Here is a 23003-nt window from a genome sequence, read left to right on the forward strand (position 1 = left end):
TGATTTTTATTACACGATGTTATTCCTTCACCGTGGAAGTCAATCGTGAACGTTTGTTAAGTACGTATTTCATTAGAAAAGTTGGTACCCGCTTGCGGGATTCGAACACCGGTGCATCGCTACACACGAATGCACTGGAAGTTTTACCCTTTAGGCCGCGACGACTTAAAAAATATGAAAATGAAATTGGATATAACGACTACTTAAATAATATTACTATAAATATCCCATATTGTATTAGATAAAGATCTGTCGACTATAATAACCGTTGCATGTTAAGTTTTTTTTTAATTTCGATGTTGGGTAGGAGAAAGGTCCTTGGTTCTGTTTTTTTCAATATCAGGCAATTCAGGCAATATCAGCGTTACACTAGCGTGTAGGTGAGCTCTCGAGGCTCAAACGGAGATGTTGCTAACACTGGCCCTAGCAAGAGCAGTGCTTTGCAGAATCTACCACAGGATCGGAAACGCGACCCACTGAGATGATCCGGCGTGAAACTCAGTAAGTTGTGTCTATGGGATGCTGCCATCCATTCTGAGAAAAACTCGGAATCAATGTTTTATTCTATGACCTCTGAAATAGCAGCCTCAGCACACTGAAATCTACATATACAGACGCCTATCGGTGGTCACGATGTCATAAAGGTAAAATAAAATACGCACACAACATTGCTTTAATTTCCATCACGTAAGATAGAGATTCAAATCAAACAGACGATCTTAAAAAAAATCAATATATTTCACTAATAACATAATCACGTCCACAATACGGACAATAAGTTGCTAATACAATTAAGCTACATAATTAGTATACAAATTTACCAATTAAATCCCTCAAAACGAAAATAATTACTATTAAACTTTTGAAGTTCACAATAATAACTTTGATCATGAAAAAACTTAAGCAAGGTAGCGGACACAAAAAAGAATTTAGACAATTTTCCTTTTTAATATTCTGTAACTTGACTATAGCAGCGTTGATAAACGTGCCAAACTAATAATTTAGTTAGAAAACTTCTTTATAAAAACTTCTTCAGGGTAGCTATGGATTGGCCGCATCGTGTGATAATTACAAAAAGTTGAGGATAATTCTACAGCAGCATTGGCGACGGTATTCTCATTCTTTCATTTCCAAAATAATGCCTAGAACGACATCCGTGTCGGAAAGTGAATATTCCACGCCTTGAACACTGGCAACACCGGAACTAAAGTCAAACTCATAACTTTTTCTAAACGTCTAAAGACGAACGCACTCTGAGGAATTTAACTGACAATTCAGCATTACCGATTCTAAAATAAGTACAATTTGTTCGCGTTTGAATCAGGAGACCATAGGCCGCGCCATCGTTAATAACTATTAGAATATTTGAGGTCGTCAGCGCAAAAGTGACCTAACCCATAATTCATATTCGTGTTTATGTATTGCAATTTAATTAATACATAATAAATTTTGATTCAAAACTACTGAACTAGGGATGAGCCGCACCCCTAGTTTTTTAAGGTGGGTGGCGCATGTACGTCGTAGATGTCTATGGGCTCCAGTAACCACTTAACACCAGGTGGGCTTTGAGCTCGTCCACCCATCTAAGCAATAAAAAAAAACCCTGGTTTCAGACATAGATAGCAGATGCCTTTGTAAACCTACGAATAAATAATAAGTCTATTCGTAGTTGGAAACATTATTTTTGCGCGTATTTTTTTGCCGGCGAAGTATTGTAAAAGTAAATTCAAACCTCAATATTTCGATAATAACTATGGTAAGCTTAGGCCACTTTTGCGCTGACCGCCCCATTTATGAGTCTCTTACATAATCGCCATCACGTGAACATAATTATATAGTTCACAAAACATACATGTTTATTTGATAACAAAAAATTCGATAATCAAAGGCAGAGTTATTTTGAGTACACGCTTATGAGAATTTAGTTACTATAATTGTAAATATAGTACATGCTTTAACAAAAACCGACTTCAAATAGAACAAAAATAAGATATTCCAAAACAAATTAATATACAATAATCATCGAAATCGGTTGGCGTGATATTGATTTATTGAGTTATTCTTTTATTTGTCGCGCACGTACTTAATGCAAATTTAAAACTTATATGCTTTTCTCATGAATACCATTATCAGAACTGGACTAAATTGAAATGGGACCGAACGGGAAGCGTCAGCTTTCTAATAAAAAAGAATCATCAAAATCGATTCACCCAGTGGAAAGTTATGAGGTAAACAGATATTAAAAAAAACATAGTCGAATTGAGAACTTCCTCCTTTTTTGAAGTCGGTTAAAAATGAAATCATCAATAGGAATCTAAGTATTATGAAACAAATTCTGTCTGCTTCTGTTCCTTCGCTTACTTCTGTTAAATTAAGCTACAGATTTTGGTACAGTTTTCACTAATATAATAGGAGACATTAATTACCGTTTTTAAGATTTTTGAGTTTTCAGATTGAATGAAGGTGTTATGTGCCTATAAACCATATTAGACCTTAAAGCTCCGGGTTTAAAGGCTAATTTTAGAAATTGCATGTGATGAAGGAGTTACATACGAAGAAAAAGTACAAGTAGGTAACAAAAGTTTTTTGCCGGTTTTCTCAAAATTAACAAATTGTGTCATATCCCCTTCATCCACTCATGTCTTCAATATTCGAACAAGGTTTGCGTATATAAATTATATATATTTTGGTCTGATATTAATTTTAAACATCTTAATTAAGACAGTTATATAAAAAAAAAAGATCAAACACTCACACGACTACGGCTGGACAAATCTTAAGAGAAAATTTTGGCGATACGAGGGGAAAACTATTTAAATAATATTTCTATAAATATCCATTATTGTATTTAGATAAAGATCTATCGACTATTTTAAATGAGTTCAAATGAAATGTGGATATAAAAAATTATTGTTAACTAAACAAAGAAGAAAAAAAAAAAAAATCTGGCAAGTTTTTTATTATTATAGACAAATTGATTAAATTTTATCAATTTGTCGTTCGTCAAAATATACAAAATCCTTCATTAAAAATAAAATATAGGATAGGTAATATGTTACTGCCATCTACAGGAGCAAACTAATCGAAGCGAAGCCATCTAGTGGCCGACGCCCGTAAACATTTTTGTTGAGTGTTTGAGTTGCTTATCTATAATTAATTTATGTGTATTATCTACGGACGCAAAGATTGCAATGAATACGTGTGAACCATACTGTATATGTAACCATAGTACTTTCGACTCTAGGAATAAACTTTTTTTTGGATAATCGTAACGACAAAAGCATGTTTTTAAGGCCAAAAAAATAGTGAAATAACTATTCAGTGAATCAGTGAGAATTTCCAAAGAATAAAACTACACTGGACTTTTCGGAATTTTGTCCAATCTCCACACATTTTATCAGTGAACCGCCATTGGCTAAGCATTTCTTCAAATTGCCAAGAGGTTCCTTGATATAGAATCGGTCAGAACTGATGAGTTAACAACAGGACGCGACTCTATACGACGCAGGGGAGGGGGTAAGTGTGGTGAAGTTATCCCTGTCTCGCTCTATCTATACCTTTTCGACGGGCCACACTCAGAAAACACTAAATCAAACTACAAATAATTTATTTATCCAATAATAATTAATATATGTATGTATATATAAAAAATAAACAATTGTCTATTACACAAATCGAAAATTAAACTAGTTTTTTTAAATTTTAATTAAGTAACATTGTTTTTTTTTTATTGGTAACTTTAAGTAAAAATGTTTATCACAATTGTGTCCTAATCTCACTTTTAAAATTTTACATTCGCATTAAAATTTAAATAAATGCTTAATTGACATTCACAAAATTGAATTAGCTTTTTTGTAAGCGACTTCATCTATCATTGTCCAATTAATTGGTAATTGTTTTAAGACTTACAGAAGAGGGGAATTTAGGACCAGTATGAACCTAATAAGTACACAATAAAAGATAATTAATTACTAATTAAGCACTTTAGTTTCTTTTAAGTTAATTTAAGTGTTTTTTTTGTAATTTTTTTTAACATTAATTTAGATGGTAAAACGGTTCGCCCGATTTTAAGAGGTCACCGACGTTTATATAATCACAATAAATTTCCACGTTGAGGTCCATGGGACAATATATATATAGGTTTACTTTAGTTTACTCACGGTAGTATAATTTGAACCTGTTTATTATCCATTATGTAAAAGATTATAGTACATAGCTGAGCACATAAGCTACGAATTTTATTGAAACATGTAAAAAAACATTTTCGAAAAACATGACTAAATATACGGAACACATATTCTTTTAAATATTATTTTTATTTTTGTAAACAGTTTAGTTATGTGTGACGTCATATGTGGCCAAAGTAAACTGCGGTCTAACCTACGTAGAATACACTCTAAAGCATAGCGACTGGCCACATGTGACGTCATGAACTGGGATGTCTTATTCGGCGATTAAAAATGTAAGTCAGTCAATAATGATGATTAAATTATCCTTTTAATTTATTTAAAAATCTTTATATAATTCGTTTTTATATACCATTTGTTAATTTTATGGGATGGAATCTTAAAATTATCTACATAGTTATATATTATATGTATATAATCGACAATAGGTAAGTTTAAATGCACTATGCAATTTTAAAGGCGTGTATTTGTTTTTTTTTTTTATTGCTTACTTTGGTTGACGAGCTCACAGTCCACCTGGTGTTAACTGGTTACTGGAGCCCATAGACATTCACGAGGTAAATGCGCCACCCACCTTGAAATATAAGTTCTAAGGTCTCAGGTATAGTTACAACGGATGCCCCGCCCTTTAAACCGAAACGCATTACTGCTTCACGGCAGAAATAGGCAGGGTGGTGGTATCTACCTGCGCGGACCCATACGAGGTCCTACCACCAGTAAAGTATATATTTGAATATTTGTGTATATTTGAATTGACTTAACAACATTGATTCTTCATAATATATTCGATAATAAGCACCAAATTTTTTTTAAAATGCGTTGAAAGGATTCGAAGAAATAAATCGACATAAATTAGAGTTTACCAAATGTTTCAGAAAAAAAAATGCGTCTATTTGTTACGACGTAACATGTCAATATTTTTAGAAGAGCTCACGGCTCACCTGATATTAAGTGGTTACCGGAGCTCATAGTCATCTACAACGTAAATGCCGCCACACATCTTGAGATACGAGTTCTAAGATTTAAAATTCGTTTTTGAGTTTATACAATACTTATTTGACAAGTGTTTGTCATTGGTCAACAACAATAATTTTTAAAGAAAATTCGTTTGAAGTCACTCAAAAAAAAAAAAAAACAATAAATGTCTCAAATCAATTCGTCACGACTTTTTGGTAAAATCCATTGCGCGTATCACCAGCGGGGTCAACGCCCTCACGCGACCGCGACTTCACTTCGCTCTACACTGCGGGCGCGCGAACATTCTTAAAACTTACTTAAGAGGGTAGTTTTGGTTTTCTTGCCATTTCATAGGGTACATGGCACTAAAATCGACCCTATTCTTCACAAATAGTACACACGACAACCATGATTTTTGTTATTAAATAAATTGTGACCTTAATCTCTTGCTTATACGGACGTATTTCCATTAAATTTGACGTTACGGGTGCCTTCGAATGACCAATCCGAAGAACTGGAGTTCGGAGACCAGGTGATGTCAGGGTGATGTCCAACAGCAAGAGCGGATTCCATTAAGCTTGTCTAGTCGATACTATGTTCACCTTAATACTATCGTTTTAAGTTTGCGAGTGTGACGATAGATTGTCATAGTCAATACTGCGAATTATTCTTAAGTAGATTTTTTCTTTTCCAACCACGTCTTGTAGCTCTAAAACAAAACAAAATAAAATCGACTTCGATAAACGACTCGATGGTGCAGTGGTTAGCGTTCCTGACTGTTGCGCCGCGGGTTGTCGGTTCGATTCCAGTATTTTTTTAATATATATATCTATACTAATATATAAATCTACAGTGGTTTTTATGAAAGTTCCGTTATAACTACTGAAGCGTGCATCCGATTGACTTGAAACTTGGTATCCATTTAGAAAATACATGTACTTAATGGATAGGCTAATATTTATGTGAGTTGGACTCTCTAATAATAATGACAATAAATAATAATGTTAACTTTAAATTCCCAACGAAGCGGGCGAGTACGGCTAGTATAGTATATATGTGTAAAGAAAAACCTTTTTTCTCCTACCTACGCCGAAAGTTCGGTTTCCCTCCCGCTGTACCGGGAAGAAAGTCTAACTTTTTCTCCCTGGGTACTGACAAGTGCGCATGCGTGTTAGTGTCTACGTCTGCTCTCACGCACCTAAAATTCTCCGCCATTGTTGTGTTCGGGTAATGTGCAATATTGTGTTTAGTGTAAAAGTGAAATAAACAAAAGGCAATAAAATTTTATAGTGAAGTATTAAACAAAGATGCGTTCATCAGACATTCTTATTTAATTAGTAGTAGTTTATTTAAAAATTAAAAAACAGTTAAATTGTTTTTTTTATGAGTATGGGGGGCTCCGTCCCCCTACCCCCGACAGGGCTTCGCCCCTGGACCCCGGCTCGGTACTCCACGAGCTTTCGGCCTGGTAGGAGAAAAAATAGTATGTGCACTGCGGGAGAAAAGTTGGACATTTCCTGCCACGTGTTTGCCATTTTACACTCGGAAGGAAATGTCCAACTTTTCTCCCGCAGTGCACAATGTACTATTTTATGTAATTTTTATATAAAACTTTTTTAGTTAAAAAAAAGGGTTTTTCTTATATGGATTGACTGAACTCTTTGTCATAAAAAAAAAAAGTGGAAAATATTGGCTTCTAGACACAGATCTATATAAAAATAGGCAAAAGGTAACAGTTTAAATGCCACTGTCTGGTGAGTTTTTTTTTATTGTCCTTGTAGGCAGACGAGCACTCGGCCCACCTGATAGTGAGTGGTTACCGTCGCCCATGGACTTCAGCAATGTCAGGGGCAGAGCCGAGCCGCTGCCTACCGCAACTTTGTCTAACGATCATCTTCTCTTTATAAGCTTTTTAGTGTTATCAGAAAGCTAATTGCGGTATTTTTCAGATTTTATTGTCCCAATAATACGTCAATTATTAAGAGAAAACACAATACGTTAGATTTTGAATCTTATGGCGTTAGTGGTTAGGGTCGAATTTCGATTGTTCGACACTAGGGTCTGTAGAAACCGGTCAACATCGACCAGGTTGTCGGAAGGCGGCAATACGTACCTCTGCTGCGGCTCTCCTCAGCATGGCTGCCGTTTCCTTCCCCGTCTGCTCGACCAGGGTCTTGAAAACTCCCGTCGCCTCCAGCTCGGAGTCAGCGGACCTGCGGGGTAAATTTTGAAAGGTGGCAAATATTACTTTCTGAACTGATTTGAAAGTCGATGAAACGAGAAAAAAGCGACACTGAAAAGAGATAGCTGTATACATCCATAGGACCAGCGGTGCTCAAAGTTTTATCGACTTTTCAGCAGATATAACTTTTTTTAAGGGATTTTGTGAACTGGTAACTAAGACCTTTAGGTCAATTCTTATTTTAATTTATATTATTATTTTTATGAAAAATGATAATATGGAGTGAAATGAAATGAAATGGGATGAAATATAATCTCAATAAAATGGTGATAATTTACTGAGTTTTTTTCAGTGTACTTTTTGGACGATCCCGAGAAGCTACGTCCGGCGGCTTTGTTCCATTTTCCCACATTTGTGCACTTTCACAGATATTAAACAATTAATAAACCACCATTATTGCACATTTAAACCTGAAGAAACACTAAATAGACAAAATAAAACAAATCACACAACTTCACTCCTAGCGTTTCCGCCAAAAAGTCCCAGTAGATATAAAATTATCGGCGACCCCCCAGATAGGGAGAACAGTAGGATAATACGAGCTGCTAAATCTATCGCAGAATAAAAAAATTGGCGACTCCTAATAAGCCTCCTGGCGGCCACCACAAGGATCGCGACCTCTGATTTGAGGACTACTGCACTATATAGATTACTCTTGAACGTCTAGTTTGTGCGTGCGGAGTACAAACGTTTTTTTTTATTATTAGATAGATAATATTTTTTTAGGTAACTCACTTCTCAGAGTAGGTCCTGGATCTGTGCACCGCGCCCTCGCATTCCTCCGGCACGGCAAGTGGCGCCTAAGGACAGGGTTGGAATAGTTTAGTAGAAATAATTTATCTGTATCATAAGACATCTATATTTTATTTATACCAAAATGCGTTGTGAAAAAATCAAACCCGCAAAATTCTAGTTTGCGTAATACTGGTTGGTGGTAGGACGTGTTGTGAGTCCGCGCGGGTAGGTACCACTGCCCTGCCTATTTCTGCCGTGAAGCAGTAATGCGTTCTGGTTTTAAGGGTGGGTGGCGCATTTATATTGTAGATGTTTATGTGCTCCAGTAATCCCTTAACACCAGGTGGGCTGTGAGTTCATCCACACATCTAAGCAATAAAAAACAGATGATGTGCATGCAACTTGCACGTGCACGTGAAAGAAGTGAAACTTCTTTTGCGGTGTGTAGTATTGTGGTTTTCTTCATTTTGCAACCTTAATCAAGTTTCTCAAGTTAATAGTGAATGCTGTGTATAATAGAAACGACCTAGCTCGTTTTGTCCTTTCCCTCTCTCCACGGTCGAGTGGTTCGCGAGACGCTCTGTTTATTTTCTCACTCTCGCTCTTCCTAAATTGTATCTTTTCTCTCTAGCCGTAACGAATCTGTCGCGAGTTCAATTTTACTCTCAAGGCGCCTAAAGAAGTTTCACTTCATAGATGAAAAACACTCAACGAGCGACCGAGCTTGACCGTCACGTAATGTGATGGGAGTTACTACAGCTCGGAGTACACTAGCAGGGCGAGTACCTGGTTCTTGGACAGCAGCGTCCTCCGGGTCTGGTCCGGGCCGCTCTGCGTCAGGAGCTCGTGGGGGTGACCAGATTCCACTATGCGCCCCCTGTTGGAGGACATCACGGGTTATAGTTGAGACAATTAGCTCGCCTATGAGGTCGCACCTCACAGATGCAATGGTACCTTGTAGGCAACGAACCATACACAACTAAGCAATTTAAATTCTTATACTACTAGTCCCACAGTAGTCGAAATTCGACTATAATTAATTGAAATTATAAGTTTGAACATTATTATCAACTATAATGGTTCTATTGTCAAATACAATAATATTTATACTTCTATAATCACAGATTTCGCCAAGACTACACTATAGACAAATAATATTAATCTATTCTCAATTTGACCACAGACTTTAAACAATAACAAAAGTTTGAAACAAAGAGTATATAATATGTATATACGTGTGTCAAATACGTGGTAGTGTGTGTAATGTTTTTTTTTATTAACTTAGTGTATTTTTTTTTGCATAATAAATAAAAATTATTTACATTCTGCACTTCTTCTCTATATTCTCTATAAGCGTGGGAAATTTCATACTCCTCCGTCCGCGCAATTATCATAAAAAACGTTTTTGCTTCACGTATTAATATATAGATAAATGTAGAGAAAATAATTTAGTATTTAAAACCTTTAAAACTCTTTAATTTAAAAAAAAAGATTTTTCTATACGAAATCATTCACTTATCATTCATTGATTCAAATTTGCATAGTATAATAAGACTGTTTAAAATATTAATTTAAAAACAGTTGGGAGGGGGTGGGGGTCTTTAAATGTTTTCTTTATAATGATAAGGTCAAAGCCCCGTGAGGTCACCTACTCGTTTGGTGAATCTAAATACAAGAGTTTGATAGTATGCTTACTTGTCCATGACAATGACCCTGTCGTAGTCCATGACCGTGTTTAGTCTGTGAGCGATCGTGAGCACGGTCGCGTTTGAAAACTTCGTCCTTATCGTCCGTTGGATCTGCTTGTCCGTTCTGTTGGGAAACAAATGAATATGAAACGCTTTTGTTGTGAATACATGCAGACAAGACGGTGAGTGGTGACCGTCGCCCGTGGACCACAGCTTTTTTTTTTCTTACCTCTGCGGATAGCCTTGAGAGGCTATATCAGCTTCACCCTAACGTGTAGGTGAGCTCACGGGGCTCATACCGGAGTGTTACTAGCACAAACCCTAGCAAGAGCAGTGCTTCGTAGAATCTATCACCGGATCGGAAACGCGACCCACTGAAAAGATGCGGCGAGAAGCTCAGTGGGCTGTGTCTGTGGGTTAATTTACTCGTCGATCCCGTCGTCGCAAGCGACGGGTTCGACGAGAACGGTGACCGGTGCTTGTGGTACCTTAAAGAATCGTTAGTAGATCGAGAGGATCCGTAATGACATGTTTAGGGCGACGTCGACTGCTTTCCATTCGGTCTACAGTATGAGACATCAGCAATGCCAGGACAAGGCGTTGTCTTCGCGCGTTTGCCTGTCGTTCCTTGTCGGTGCCCCCCCGTCCTCCAACCCCCCGCCCCCCGGGGTGCTCACTCGGTGTCCACGTTGGCGGTGGCCTCGTCCAGCAGCAGCACGCTGGAGCCGGCCAGCGCGGCGCGCGCCAAGCACAGCAGCTGCCGCTGACCGGACGACAGGGAGCCTCCGCCGTCTCCCAGCTTCGTGTTCAGGCCTGCGGGTAGACTGGAGACCAGATCCAGCAATTCCACCTACGAAGGACGTGTGATTGTATTGTTTTAGAATTTACAAATAAGTGTTTAAATTTTGTATTTATGCATCGGTTCTGGAGGCGTGGGGTGTCGCCCTGTGTTCATGGGTGAATAGGGTCCTATCTTGTGTGTTTGAGGTTGATCTTGTTTCACCATGTGTTCATGAGTGGGTCGTGTCCTGCCATGTATGCTTGGGGTCAGTCATGTCCTGTCTTTTGTGCTTGGGGTCAGTCATGTCCTGTCTTGTGTGCTTGGGTGGGTGGGGTCCTGCCTTGTGTGCTTGTGTGGGTCGTGTCCCCCTGTACCTGTTCGAGCGCGGCGTATATCTGCGCGTCGGTGGCGGAGTGCGTGGGGTCGAGGTTGTCCCGGAGCGAGGCGGCGAAGAGCGCCGGGCGCTGCGGCAGGGCGCAGAGCCGCGAGCGCCAGCAGCGCAGCCCCACCTGCTCGGCCGTCACGCGGTCCACCGACACCGTGCCCGCGATGCGGCTCAACCTGGGGGAGGGGGGAATACGTCACACGGGCACTGCTTGTGGAGGATATTGAACCCGAAGTCGTCGTATCCTAAAAAATAAGACGTCCGGTGCAATGGTATGCAGCGATGCACCGTTGTTCGAATCCCGCAGGCGGGTACCAATTTTTCTAATGAAATACATACTTAGGAAATCTTCACGATTGACTCCCATGGTGAAGGGATAACAAACACTGTATAATAAAAATGAAACCCGCAAAATTATAATTTGCGTAATTACTGGTGGTAGGATCTGTTATGAGTCCGCACGGGTAGGTACCACCGCCCTGCCTATTTCTGCCGTGAAGCAGTAATGGGTTTCGGTTTGAAGGGCGGGGCAGCCGTTGTAACTTGGAATCAAGCGTTCCAGTTCGAGGGGTGGGAAAGTTGCTAAAGCATGATTGAGACATCGAAAGCTATCTAAGCTAGGATTTGACTGCGGAACCCGAAAACCCTTACCTAAATAAAGCGTTGAGCAGCGAACTCTTTCCCGCCCCTGTCCTGCCGACCACAGCCACCTTCTCCGCCGGCTGGACCTTGAAGCTGACTCCCTTGATCGCGTAGACCGGGGCCTCGGGTCTTGGAGCCTCGTTCTTCCCTTTAGGCGGTTTCTCGTACTCCAAATAGACGTTCTCGAAGGAAATTTCGCCTGCAGGAAGATTTAGTTGTATTTAAGACCTGGATTTTGGTCTGGAACTTGGTTATTGGGCCGTATGTTAGTCTGCCAGTAAAAGAACTGTTCTCGACTCCTACACACCCTGTATATGCTGGGATAGCAACACTCTTGCGGGACTCGTGTCTGAGGACAATGGATAGCAACGTTCTCGGAGTACCACACCGGAATGAAGATGGTACCAGTTAGTGGTATGTCCGAAAGGATACCACAATATCGCGTAACGTTTCCAAGAGTTGGAACAGCAGTTTCCTTATACATTTGATACTTCTTCAACTTCAAGGTCTAAAGTTAATCAATAAGAGTGAAGAGAATTTTCAGACCGAAGTCAGTGGGTTATCTTGAAGTATTTTGATTGCTTAGATGGTTGGACTGGTCACCGAATCACATAGACCTCAACAACGTTAACGCCATCACCCACTTTGGAGATACAATTTCTAAGGTCTCAATATAGTTACAACGGCTGCCCCACCCTTCAAACCGAAACGCATTACTGCTTCTTGCATTGCTATTTTTGTAGGCAGACGAGCATATAACCCGTCTGGTGGTGAGAGGTTACCGTCACCCATGAACGTCAGCAATGCTAGGGGCAGAGCCAAACCACTGCTTATCAGACCCGTGCGGACTCACAAGTCGTCCTACCACCAGATATCATCATCTTCATTGTACCAGTATCTTTAATTTACTATTTCATCTGTCATTATCTTGTAACAGTGGTACCGGTTGGAGACATTACCTTTAGTGGGCCACTTGCTGAGGTCCAGACCCGGATGGTTCTTTCTGATGGCAGCCTCGTCCGTCTCCAGAGGATGTTCCGGGGGCAGATTCGTGTACTCCAATATCCTTTCCACCTGTTTCGATTACTATTAAATTAGTGAGCGAAACTCATATTCTCGAGTTGAATTTAGCTTTTTTGTCTTATTTGAGGTTCGAATTAGCACACGGCCCGGCCGATCTTGAGACAAATCGCGGCGTGAGTAGAAGTTTGCAGTTGTATTGAGCGATGGTCCTCCTACCGTTCTCACAACAAGACGCGACCGAAATAGGCAGAATCCGGATAGGCACATCTAATAACTTAGATTTCGGTTTGCAGTTCCAAAGTCTCAAAGAATCAAACTCCAAATTTATACGTTCAAAAAACTGGTTCGCTTTGTACACACGAGGGCTTTGATACGACTTGTCAATAATTGTTTTTAACTGTTGGACGAACGATCTTCAGATCTATTTTTGGCAAGTGATTACCAGGGTCCGTAGACCTCAACAACATAAAGGCAGCCACCCATCTTGAGACGTGAGTTCTAAGGTCCCAATTTCCACGCCTAGGGTGCACGAAGGGTAGGCAGGGTCTACCACCAGTTCATCACCATCACCAGCTCAGGATCAACTTACGGACGTCATCTGGTTCTCGACTTCGGCAGTCTGCCTCATTCCGTACTGGCACATCCCCACCAAGCCTATGACCTGCGTTATGGCCAGGCCGACGCTCCCCCCTATAGTATCTGTGAAATAGGGCACCACCTCAGTCGCAATATCATCACCGACCTCAAAAATCTATTAATAAATTAAATGAAAAAGGTGCGCGTACAAATTAATGCACGTGAAAGAAGTGAAACTTCTTTTGCGGTATGTACTATTGTGGTTTTTGTTTTTCATCTTTAAATAGTATTTCTCATGTAATAGTGAATGCTGTGTATAAGAGAAACGACCTAGCTCGCTTTGTCCTTTCTCTCTCTCCACGGTCAAGTGGTTCGCGAGACGCTCTGTTTATTTTCTCACTCTCGCTCTTCCTAAATTGTATCATTTCTCTCTAGCCGTAACGAATCTGTCGCGAGTTAAATTTTACTCTCAACGCGCCTAAAGAAGTTTCACTTCAAACATTATAAATATGTAATGCAGTACGTAGTGGCCTGTTTGTACTTCTGACATTTCCATGTTGGTCATGATTGGAACAACGGTGACCATTTACCTGCCTAAGACGGCGACATTTTATTTTATCAACTATCGTCGAATGGGAAGTTAAAGTTACACAAAAATATATTTAGTTTCTCTTTCTTTTTTTCCTATCTAAGCTGATGGTCTTGAGAGGTCATTTCAGCGTAACCCTAACAAGTAGGTGAGCTCACTCGGCTCCAACCTGACGAAGTTGCTAACGCTGCTAGGGTCAGCGTTAGCAACGTCGTCAGGTGCATCAAGAGCAGTGCCGAGTCTACCACCAGACCAGATCCGCGTCCCGCTGAGGGGATCCGACGAGAAACTCAATGTATGTATGTATGTATGTAATATATTTATTCATAAAAGTTACACTTTCATTTAAACCACGCCCCGCAAAACTGCTTGCGCAGTTTGACTGCAGGTAACTCGCTTTATATAAACATAGCTTAGAAATTATTACAAAGAGCCACGAAGGGCTTTCAAGGACACGAACTTCAGCAATGAAGTATTCGACTAAGAGTAGTAGTAGTAGTAGAAATTATTAAATTAGATTATATTAATACAATTAATTTACGTAAATAGTTACAATGTATTTAACAAGTGTTTTTTTAATAAACCTTTTAAATTAAGCAAGTATAGGCTCACGTCTTATGTCCTCGGGTAAACTATTGAGTAAGTGTGGAACTCGTTTTTTTAACTTTCTATCTCCATAATAATTTTGTATTATGGGTATTTCAAATTTACCTTTGGACATTGACGTTGTGCCAGTTTTTACACGCTTTATATTAGCTTCACTTGTTTGTATGTTTGTAACTGACTCCTTTAGACGCGATTTTGACCCATTTTAAACGGCCAGATTTGATTCAAACTTTGTAGATTTATCGAGGAACGATGACAAATCAATATTTAAAAAATTTTTGATTAAATTGAAATTCAACTAAAATATAAAAAATAAATAATAATTAAAAAAAAAACTAAAATATTTATAACTAATAACACCATGCACCCCACGCTTTTTTTTACTATAAAATATATTTTTCTTACACTATTTTCAATTTAAATTTATTACAATTTATTTTCTATTTTTTAGTTGATATTTATATGAAGCGTGTTTTTTAGTTTTTTTAAACTATTATTTATTTGTTGGTTTTGTTATGGGCTCTTATTATGATAAAAAGACACTTATAGTTAGTTTAGATTCTTACCGCCACTCGCGAAGACAAAGAAACTAAACGTGACCAAAGCCAGGTACATGCAGCAGACCATGTCCATCCAGAGACCGAACGCTCTGAAACCAGAGCATCCAAGATATAGGGGTGTGCTTCGTCGGGGCTTAGGGCGAGTTAGTTAGTATCGAGTAAGGAGACTGGGTCGGGGTTCGAATCCCGCAGGCGGCCCACCAATTGGATCACCAATTGGATCAAAAATCATTGAAATTGGATCACCAATTTTGATGTGAAATATTTATAGTTCCACACTTAAATGCGTAAAAATCAAACCCGCAAATTTTTATTTTGCGTAATTACTGGTAGTAGGACGTTTTATGAGTTCGCGCGGGTAGGTACCAGCGGCCTGAGTATTTCTGCCGTGAAGCAGTAATGCGTTTCGGTTTGAAGCGCGGGGCAGCCCTTGCAACTATACTGAGACCTTTTAGAACTTATGTCTCAAGGTGGGTGGCGCATTTACGTTGTAGATGTCTATGGGCTCCAGTAATCACTTAATATCAGATAAGCTGTGAGCTCGTTCAACCATCTAAGCAATAAAAAAAGCAATATGATGATACGGTGGATCTTCAATGCAAAAGTTCAAAATGGGTCATTTGACCCGCTATGATATGTTTAGTGTTAAATATACAAATGAGACTATTATTTGGTCAGTGACGTACCGGTTGGTGGAGAGCACCAGGGACCAGGCGGCACTGTGCAGATCCTGGAGCTTGTCGAACTCGGCGACCAGGGCGCGCTGGTGCTGCCGCGTGGAGCGGATGGTGGGCAGCCCGTGCACCGTCGACGACACGTGGTTGAGGGACTGGCTGCGGGCTGTCGGCACCGCGGTCAGTGATTCGCCCAACCTCACCCACATCTATGTGTCTATGTGACCTATTTGCTGGTAGCCTAAGGGGCTATTCCAGTTACGCGCAGTACCTTCTTTTTTTATTATTGCCCGAACAGGCAAACGAGCATACCTGATGGTGAGTAGTTACCGTCACTCATGGACGTCAGCAATGCCGAAGGCAGAGCCAAGCCGCTGCCTACCGCTTAATACTCTCCACAAGCCTCGTTTGAAAAAGGACATGTCATAGCGCTCGGGAAACACCGTGAAGGGGAGCCCATTCCATAGCCGGATGGTACGTGGCATAAATGATCTCTGGAAACGCACTGTGGATGACCGCAGTGGCTCCAGGTAGTATGGATGAACTCTACTCCGGTGGCGGGCGGTGCGATGGTAAAAACGAGATGATGGTGTCATCTCAAATAGTTCCTCAGAGCACTCCCCGTAGAACATACGGTACAAAACGCAGAGGGAACCGAAGTCCCTCCGCAGACCCAGAGGTTCCAAACGATCCGTGAGAATGGGATTACGAGGGCTGCACTAAAAGTATCGGGAATGGAATATTTCCACTATTCCTGTCATATTAAAATCTTTTTAATTGAAAATTCTTGGTTTTAGAAATCGAATACTATTTATTCTTGTCTACCTGATGGTTGTCTGGAAGAGATCGCTGTTAGCGATAAGATGGCCAATTGTATTTTTTTTTGTATTGTTTTGCATTGTTATTTTTTTTGTGTACAATAAATTCTCTCTCTCTCCCCCTCTCTCTAAAAATATTTTCGTTTACCAATAGCCTCGATTCTCTTGAGGTCCCTGCTGGTGGCGAGGAACATGGCCCGGAGTAGGAACAGCAGCGCCGCCACCACCGCGGTGGGCAGTATCAGCCACCAGTTGACCAAGCAGACCACGACCAGGATGGCCAGCACTTCCAAGAAGAACTGGCGAACGTTAACGATAATTGTGATATTAGAGCTCATTAATACGCTTCTAGTAACTTCAGACGTATGTATGTTAGTATGTAACGGAATCTTTGAACATCATTTTGACCCCCTTCAAAGCTTCGGATTAACTCGAAATCTGGCATACTTATTAAGGACCGAAGACAATTATATATTTAAAAAAAAAATAAAAAAATTGAAAAACAACTAAAAAAATGAAAAATAAATAATTGTTTAAAAAAACTAAAAAATTCGCTTTTATCGAAAAGCGGTTACCGTCGCCCATGGACTTCAGTAATTTCAGGGGCAGAGCCAAACCCCTGCCTACCGTTAACTCTGCCACTACCGAATCCACTCACCCCTAGACAGTCGACCAGAGCGAGCGGCAGCAACGTGTCCACTTGTCCCATGTCCTTCGAGAACCTGTTCAGGATCCTGCCCGAAGGGTTGTGGTGGAAAAACCACATCGGCGCGTACGTCACTCCCCTGCAATATGATAGGATTAAGTAACCATTGTGTGATTTGGATTAGCTACCGAGCCGATGAGATAACACTATGCCGTCACCAGCCTTGGGACATGAGATCGATGTCTCAATACCATTGCATCGCGTGACGGTTGTCTCGACCACCAAACCGGATCCCTTCATCATGGCAGTCATCGAGATCAGTTATTGAGTTTGGTACCTCCATGGGGGATCTGACTAAGTCGCGTCTTTCGACATAAGTACAGCGGGCGTCTTACACGTCAGACGGCAACGATCCAAGATCTCCAAGTTTCAAGCACCGAAACGCAGTTTATTCGTGGTAGGACGTCTTGTGAGTCCGCGCGGGTAGGTACCACCGCCTTGCCTATTTCTGTCGTTAAGCAGTAATGCGTTTCGGTTTGAAGGGTCAAGCCGTTGTAACTATACTGTGGCCTTAGAACTCACGGTGGGTAGTGGTGGTACGTGGTAAGCACTTAGAGTACGGTGCTACCCACGCGGACTCACAAGAGGTCCTACCATCATTGAAAATCTCAAAGCCAATCTCAAAGTGGCATTACAGTGTATATGTCTACGGGCTCCCTACCCCCTCCCCCTTTTATTTTTTTAATTTTTCTTGCCTTTGTAGGCAGACGAGTATACGGCCCACCTGATGGTAAGTAGTTACGGTCGCTCATGGACGTCAGCAATGCCAGGGGCAGAGCCAAGCCGCTGCCTACCATATGCCTACCTACGATACCCCCTGGGTCAAACCTACTTGAACATGTTGTCGTGTAGGCTGATGGAAGCCCTGATGCACGTGTTGTAGAAGACGACGAGCTTGTTCCACGTGAAGAAGACGCAGACAGCGATGAGGCCTCCGTATATGTACAGACACTGTTCGCGCGTCAGATGGAAATAATTGCTCGGCATGTTCTTGAAGAGCGTCTCTGCGAATTGAAATAATCGGTAACGCCGGCTCAATTGGCCCCAACATAGGCCCCAACGCCGCTCGCCCAACGTGTGGATCTAGAAAATAGCATTGGCCCCAACGTTAGAACGGTCGTTGCCAACGATCGCGATCCGTCCACATGTTGGCTCTATGCTCAGTCCTGTTGCAACACGCGTCGAGTATACATGTCGCGATGTCTTCATTAACGAAATCGCCACCCGCATGGAACATCTCCTTTGACGTGGCTTTTTTTTTTTTTCAATAACAAATATAAATTATACGCACTTAGTACTGTAAAAGCGTTTAGAGCAAATTCGGTATGGCAAATCTTCATGTTGGCTCTGACGGAAAGAAACTAGTATAACAGCCAACGTGTGGACACTTCATCAATTTAACCGCTCAACGTTGGGGCCAACGTGCGGAGCCGGTGTTAAAACAACAACGATCCTCGGCTTGCAGCTTGTTGTGCTTCTAGTATTGATGTCCATGGACAAAGGTTACTCATCTATTAATCTAACAGCCCGGAGGACCCTTACGACGTTTAGGTCGGTCCTCCTCGTAAGGGGGGCCAACTGTCACCACGTCCCTCGCCGCTTCATACCACTGGAGAACCGTTAGGCCTTAGCGACCACCTTGTTTTCCCTACCTATCCAGCTACGCGCAGACGGGTAGGTGAGCTCACGGACTCAACTTGAGAGAATTGCTAACACTGGCCCTAGCAAGAGCAGTGCTTTGCTGAATCTACCACCGGATCGGAAACGCGACCCACCGAGAGATCCGGTGAGAAACTCGGTAGGTTATTCGCTTGTGTTGTAATCTCTATGAACTCCGGTAAACACTTAACAACGAGTGAGCCGTGAGTACATTCAAGCATTTTAAATTGAAATAAAAATATATATCAGATATAAATACAATCGTGGCATGTCTAGAAATTGCTAGTACTTTCACGTCTTAGGAAGAATGACACCAGATGGGTCGCGAACAGTATGCCAAGATTCAATTTTTTTTATTAAAATCATAAATATGTTTCGAGGCAACGTTCGAGGTATATTTAGTGTTTAGTTCGCGCGTCGAACTCATGAAGAGCCTAAAAGTGCAGGGAGTGAATCCAGGGGATCCCACGTTTCGGGCGACGGCGTTGCCTTGCCCCGTCACGGTCAGATAAAGAAGCGACCACCTGTTCCACCCGAAATATATCCTAAGTAGCGCCACTCCAACCTCAACAAGATGAACTTTACCAAATGTCTATAAGTCATTAAATGTAACAACTTAGTCATCGATGTATCTCTTCTTAAAGTACTAGTTAAATTAGCTGCAGCTTTTAAGCTCTCTCAAAGCTAGCCTTTAGAGACTGCCCAAACTATTTAACTATCTTTAAATTAGATCTATTGCCGGTGTCTTTGACTATGGCAGGGCTGGTTCACGGCGCGCCCCACCAAGGTTCACTTACCAGGAGACAAGGTATCGTTGTTCTTGGTGACGTTTATGACGCTGTTCTTCTCTTCCAGATTGACCCTGGGATAAACAGAAGTAAATGCTTACACAATTATATCTCATATATGAAATTTTTTGGTCAACATCGTTTTTTTTTCCTGACTTAGTTTGTCTTTTTCGTAAAGACATATGAGCGTACTGACACTGATTTGTGCCATCGCTCCTGGACATCATCAATACCAGAGGTCAGCCATTGTCCATCTTTGAGAAACCCTTCATCTTTATGAAGAGTTCATTTCAAAGCCTTGGTAGAGGGACCTTGATTCAGCGAATTGCTCTTGCTCACTGTTCTTACTAGGGCTAGTGTTAGTAGCATCTCCAAGTTAGAGCCCCGTGAGCTCACCTACTCTTCCGGTGAATCTAGTATGACCCCTCAAGGTTACTAGAATAGGTAAGAGAAAAGAGGAATGATGAGCTATGAGGCGCGGGGAAGGACTTTGCTCTGACAGCAGGCGGCGCATTAACAGCACGGGGAAGATGCCAAATTAAGACCTTTACATTTCCAAGGATACCAATGTTCTTAGTGCGAGTTTTTTAACGTTCTCGATGGCGTAAAAGTTAACTCAAATTTGTATGCAATTGGAACAGCGCCCCTAGCGGCGAACGTAGGCAAACGTTCCAACTACATACAAATTTGAGTTAACTTTTACGCTATCGAGAACGTTAAAAAACTCGAAATAAGCACACTCAAGTATTGCAGTCGGCAGTTTCGAAGCGACAAACTCACCACTCCTTCAGCCAAACGTCTGTGGATGAATAGAACACTTGGGCAACCAGAAACAGAGCGATCAAGAGGGTCATGGACCATTTGTTTCCCCCGCTCCTAACGTAGGCCATGTAAACGCTGTTTGACACCGACCCTGTGCCTTGGGATTCGCCTGTAAAAAAAACCACTTAAATCTGATTTTTATATACATAGAGCAATGTGTAGTATTACTATTTTTATTTTATTTGGAAGACAAAATGGTGGTAGGACGTCTTTTGAGTCCGCCCGGTAGGTACCACTACCCTGCCTATTTCTGCCGTGAAGCAGTAATGCGTTTCGGTTTGAAGGGTGGGACAGACGTTGTAACTATACGGAGACCTTAGAACTTATATCTCAAGGTGGGTGGCACATTTACGTTGTAGATGTCTATGAGCTCCGGTAACCACTTAACACCAGGAGGGCTGTGAGCTCGGCAACTATGCGATAAAAAAAACAGTATACTTAAACTATATTAGCACCATTTACATGTGTCCACATTTAAATAACTAAAAGCATGTGACGTCGCATAGCTTAGAATTGAATACTGAACACAGAGCGAAAGAGAAAAAGATTTTAGAAAATATAGTAAATTAAAAATAATCAATTAAACTTTTGCATTCAACCATCGTCCTCCGTATCCTCCAAATTTCTGCCTTATTCGCTTGTCTCAAGGAGCATGTCTCTAGTCACGTTGTAATGTCTATGAACTCTGGTGATCACTTAACAACGAGTGGGCCGTGAGTACATTCAAGCATTTTAAATTAGAATATAGAAAAATATAAATTTCAGCATAATCGTGACATGTCTAGAAATTGCTAGTACATTCATGTCTTAGAAAGAATGACACCAAACAGGTCGCGAACAGTATGTTAAGATGCAAAAACATTTTATTAAAATCATAAATATAATTATCTAAACAACGTTTTCCTAAAAACTATACACATTTCACAAAAACTATTTTAATTTATATTGTATAGACGAATTTTCATAGATTTGATGAAGCTATATATTATTAGTAATATAATATGATTTAAGTAACAAGGTTTAATATGTGTAGTTGAGTAGGAGGAGCTGACTAAAGGGATTTAAAAATTAAAAACCCACCTTCATATTTGGGATCCAAATTGTTGTCTAGGTCAATGTTGAATGACATTTGAGACGCTTGAGACATTGAACGTTGCGATTTCAGTTTGTGTTCCTGTTAAAATGAACACATATATATATATATATATATATATTATAAAATATATATATATATAAATTATTGAATATTAAAAATACTACAAACCTTGAGGCATTAGACATTATGGTCGACTTTCGATTGTTCAAATGAACACAACTACATTTAATTCTTAGTAACAATTTTTTTTTATCTCTGGTAGGAATGGCTACAAAATTTTACTAATTACTATTTATAATATTTAGGTACATTACAACAGCCTCTGTTTCTCTAAGTATCAAAACCAACTTACGGCCCACTGGATGTTAAGTGACTGCTACGAATCGTACTGACAACGTTATGTCAACTTCGACCTCACGTCTCAAAAACGTGAGACAACGAACTCGGTCACTTACCGGCAAGTGGGCCGTCATTGTAAATCAAGTTTGACTAACGCTTCGTTTAAATTCCGACACATTGTTCCCGACCCTCACTGTGACGTTATAGACCTTATAAAATGAAAAGCGATTAGAGTTGTTTAATTTATATTTCAATGTCATCCGATTTTGGAATGAAATCTACGGCATTTCTCGAGCGCTATGACATAATATCCTTCTTCAAACTAGGTTTCTGAAGAGTACATAATAGTAAGCAGCAGTTTGTCTCTGGCCTTGCTGACATTCATTGGCGATGGTAACCACTCACCATCGGGTAAGCCGTATACTCGTCTGCCTAAATCATTAAGTCCGCTGGTGTAAATAATGCACGAATAAATAAATAATAATTTATTGAGACGGTGTCAAACATTAAATTCCTTTATATATGCCCCAATGGTCCAGGGGCCACTGCGCGAAACGCGCTCAGCCATATCTAAGGTCTGTATTATCTTTGTCTTGTATATATAGTATACTATCGTATCAACTTCAATTTCGCGAATTATTTCTACTATCTATTATTGTTTAGTTAGGTGGACAGGTTCGCTGCCCGGCTAGCAGTAAGCGGTCGGGTGATATCAACACGAGACCCGAGTTCCGAGAATTGCAGCACGACCCCCCCCCCCCCTCCATTCGAAACGGAACCCTTCAAATAGACACAACTTTTACTGTTTCGGCTCCTCATCCTTTCTTTAGTTTCATGGACCAATAAACCTCCCTACTTTGAGACATGAAGTCGAACTGTCTATTGTATAGCTGAACCTTGGAGCCGGGGTGTCAGCGGAGGCGGGTATATTGGCGGTTCCTCCGCGCGGATTGCGTTCCCCCCACTAGAAGTTTACTGGTGGTAGGACCTCTTGAGAGTCCGCACGGGTAGGTACCACCGCCTTGCCTATTTCTGCCGTGAAGCAGTAATGCGTTTCGGTTTGAAGGGCGGGGCAGCCGTTGTAACTATACTGAGACCTTAGAACTTATATCTCAAGGTGGGTGGCGCAT

The 23003-nt window shown here is 40.7% G+C and overlaps 1 protein-coding gene across 2 annotated transcripts in view; it reads right to left on the reverse strand.

The window, feature by feature from the left end:
- Positions 1-719: 719 nt before the first annotated feature.
- The window catches only part of LOC101739554 (probable multidrug resistance-associated protein lethal(2)03659), a 72698-nt gene continuing 50414 nt past the window's right edge, over positions 720-23003 (reverse strand). Inside the window, exons 18-36 of one of the 2 annotated variants that reach the window (XM_062675342.1) lie at positions 22029-22082; positions 21519-21612; positions 20397-20547; positions 19626-19690; positions 18002-18173; positions 17122-17248; positions 16612-16762; positions 15658-15811; positions 14978-15060; positions 13230-13339; positions 12577-12691; positions 11627-11816; positions 10965-11151; positions 10487-10659; positions 9817-9933; positions 8908-8998; positions 8122-8186; positions 7258-7357; positions 720-5853 (exon numbers count right to left, since the gene is read on the reverse strand). In XM_062675342.1, coding sequence (XP_062531326.1) covers positions 5815-5853; positions 7258-7357; positions 8122-8186; positions 8908-8998; positions 9817-9933; positions 10487-10659; positions 10965-11151; positions 11627-11816; positions 12577-12691; positions 13230-13339; positions 14978-15060; positions 15658-15811; positions 16612-16762; positions 17122-17248; positions 18002-18173; positions 19626-19690; positions 20397-20547; positions 21519-21612; positions 22029-22082 — 2238 coding nt within the window. In that variant the 3' untranslated portion in view covers positions 720-5814. The remainder of the gene's footprint in view (positions 5854-7257; positions 7358-8121; positions 8187-8907; positions 8999-9816; positions 9934-10486; positions 10660-10964; positions 11152-11626; positions 11817-12576; positions 12692-13229; positions 13340-14977; positions 15061-15657; positions 15812-16611; positions 16763-17121; positions 17249-18001; positions 18174-19625; positions 19691-20396; positions 20548-21518; positions 21613-22028; positions 22083-23003) is intronic. The other variant, XM_038019304.2, reaches the window with a different exon arrangement.

Source organism: Bombyx mori, chromosome 23 (genome assembly GCF_030269925.1).
Source record: "Bombyx mori chromosome 23, ASM3026992v2".
NCBI classification, from domain to species: domain Eukaryota; kingdom Metazoa; phylum Arthropoda; class Insecta; order Lepidoptera; family Bombycidae; genus Bombyx; species Bombyx mori.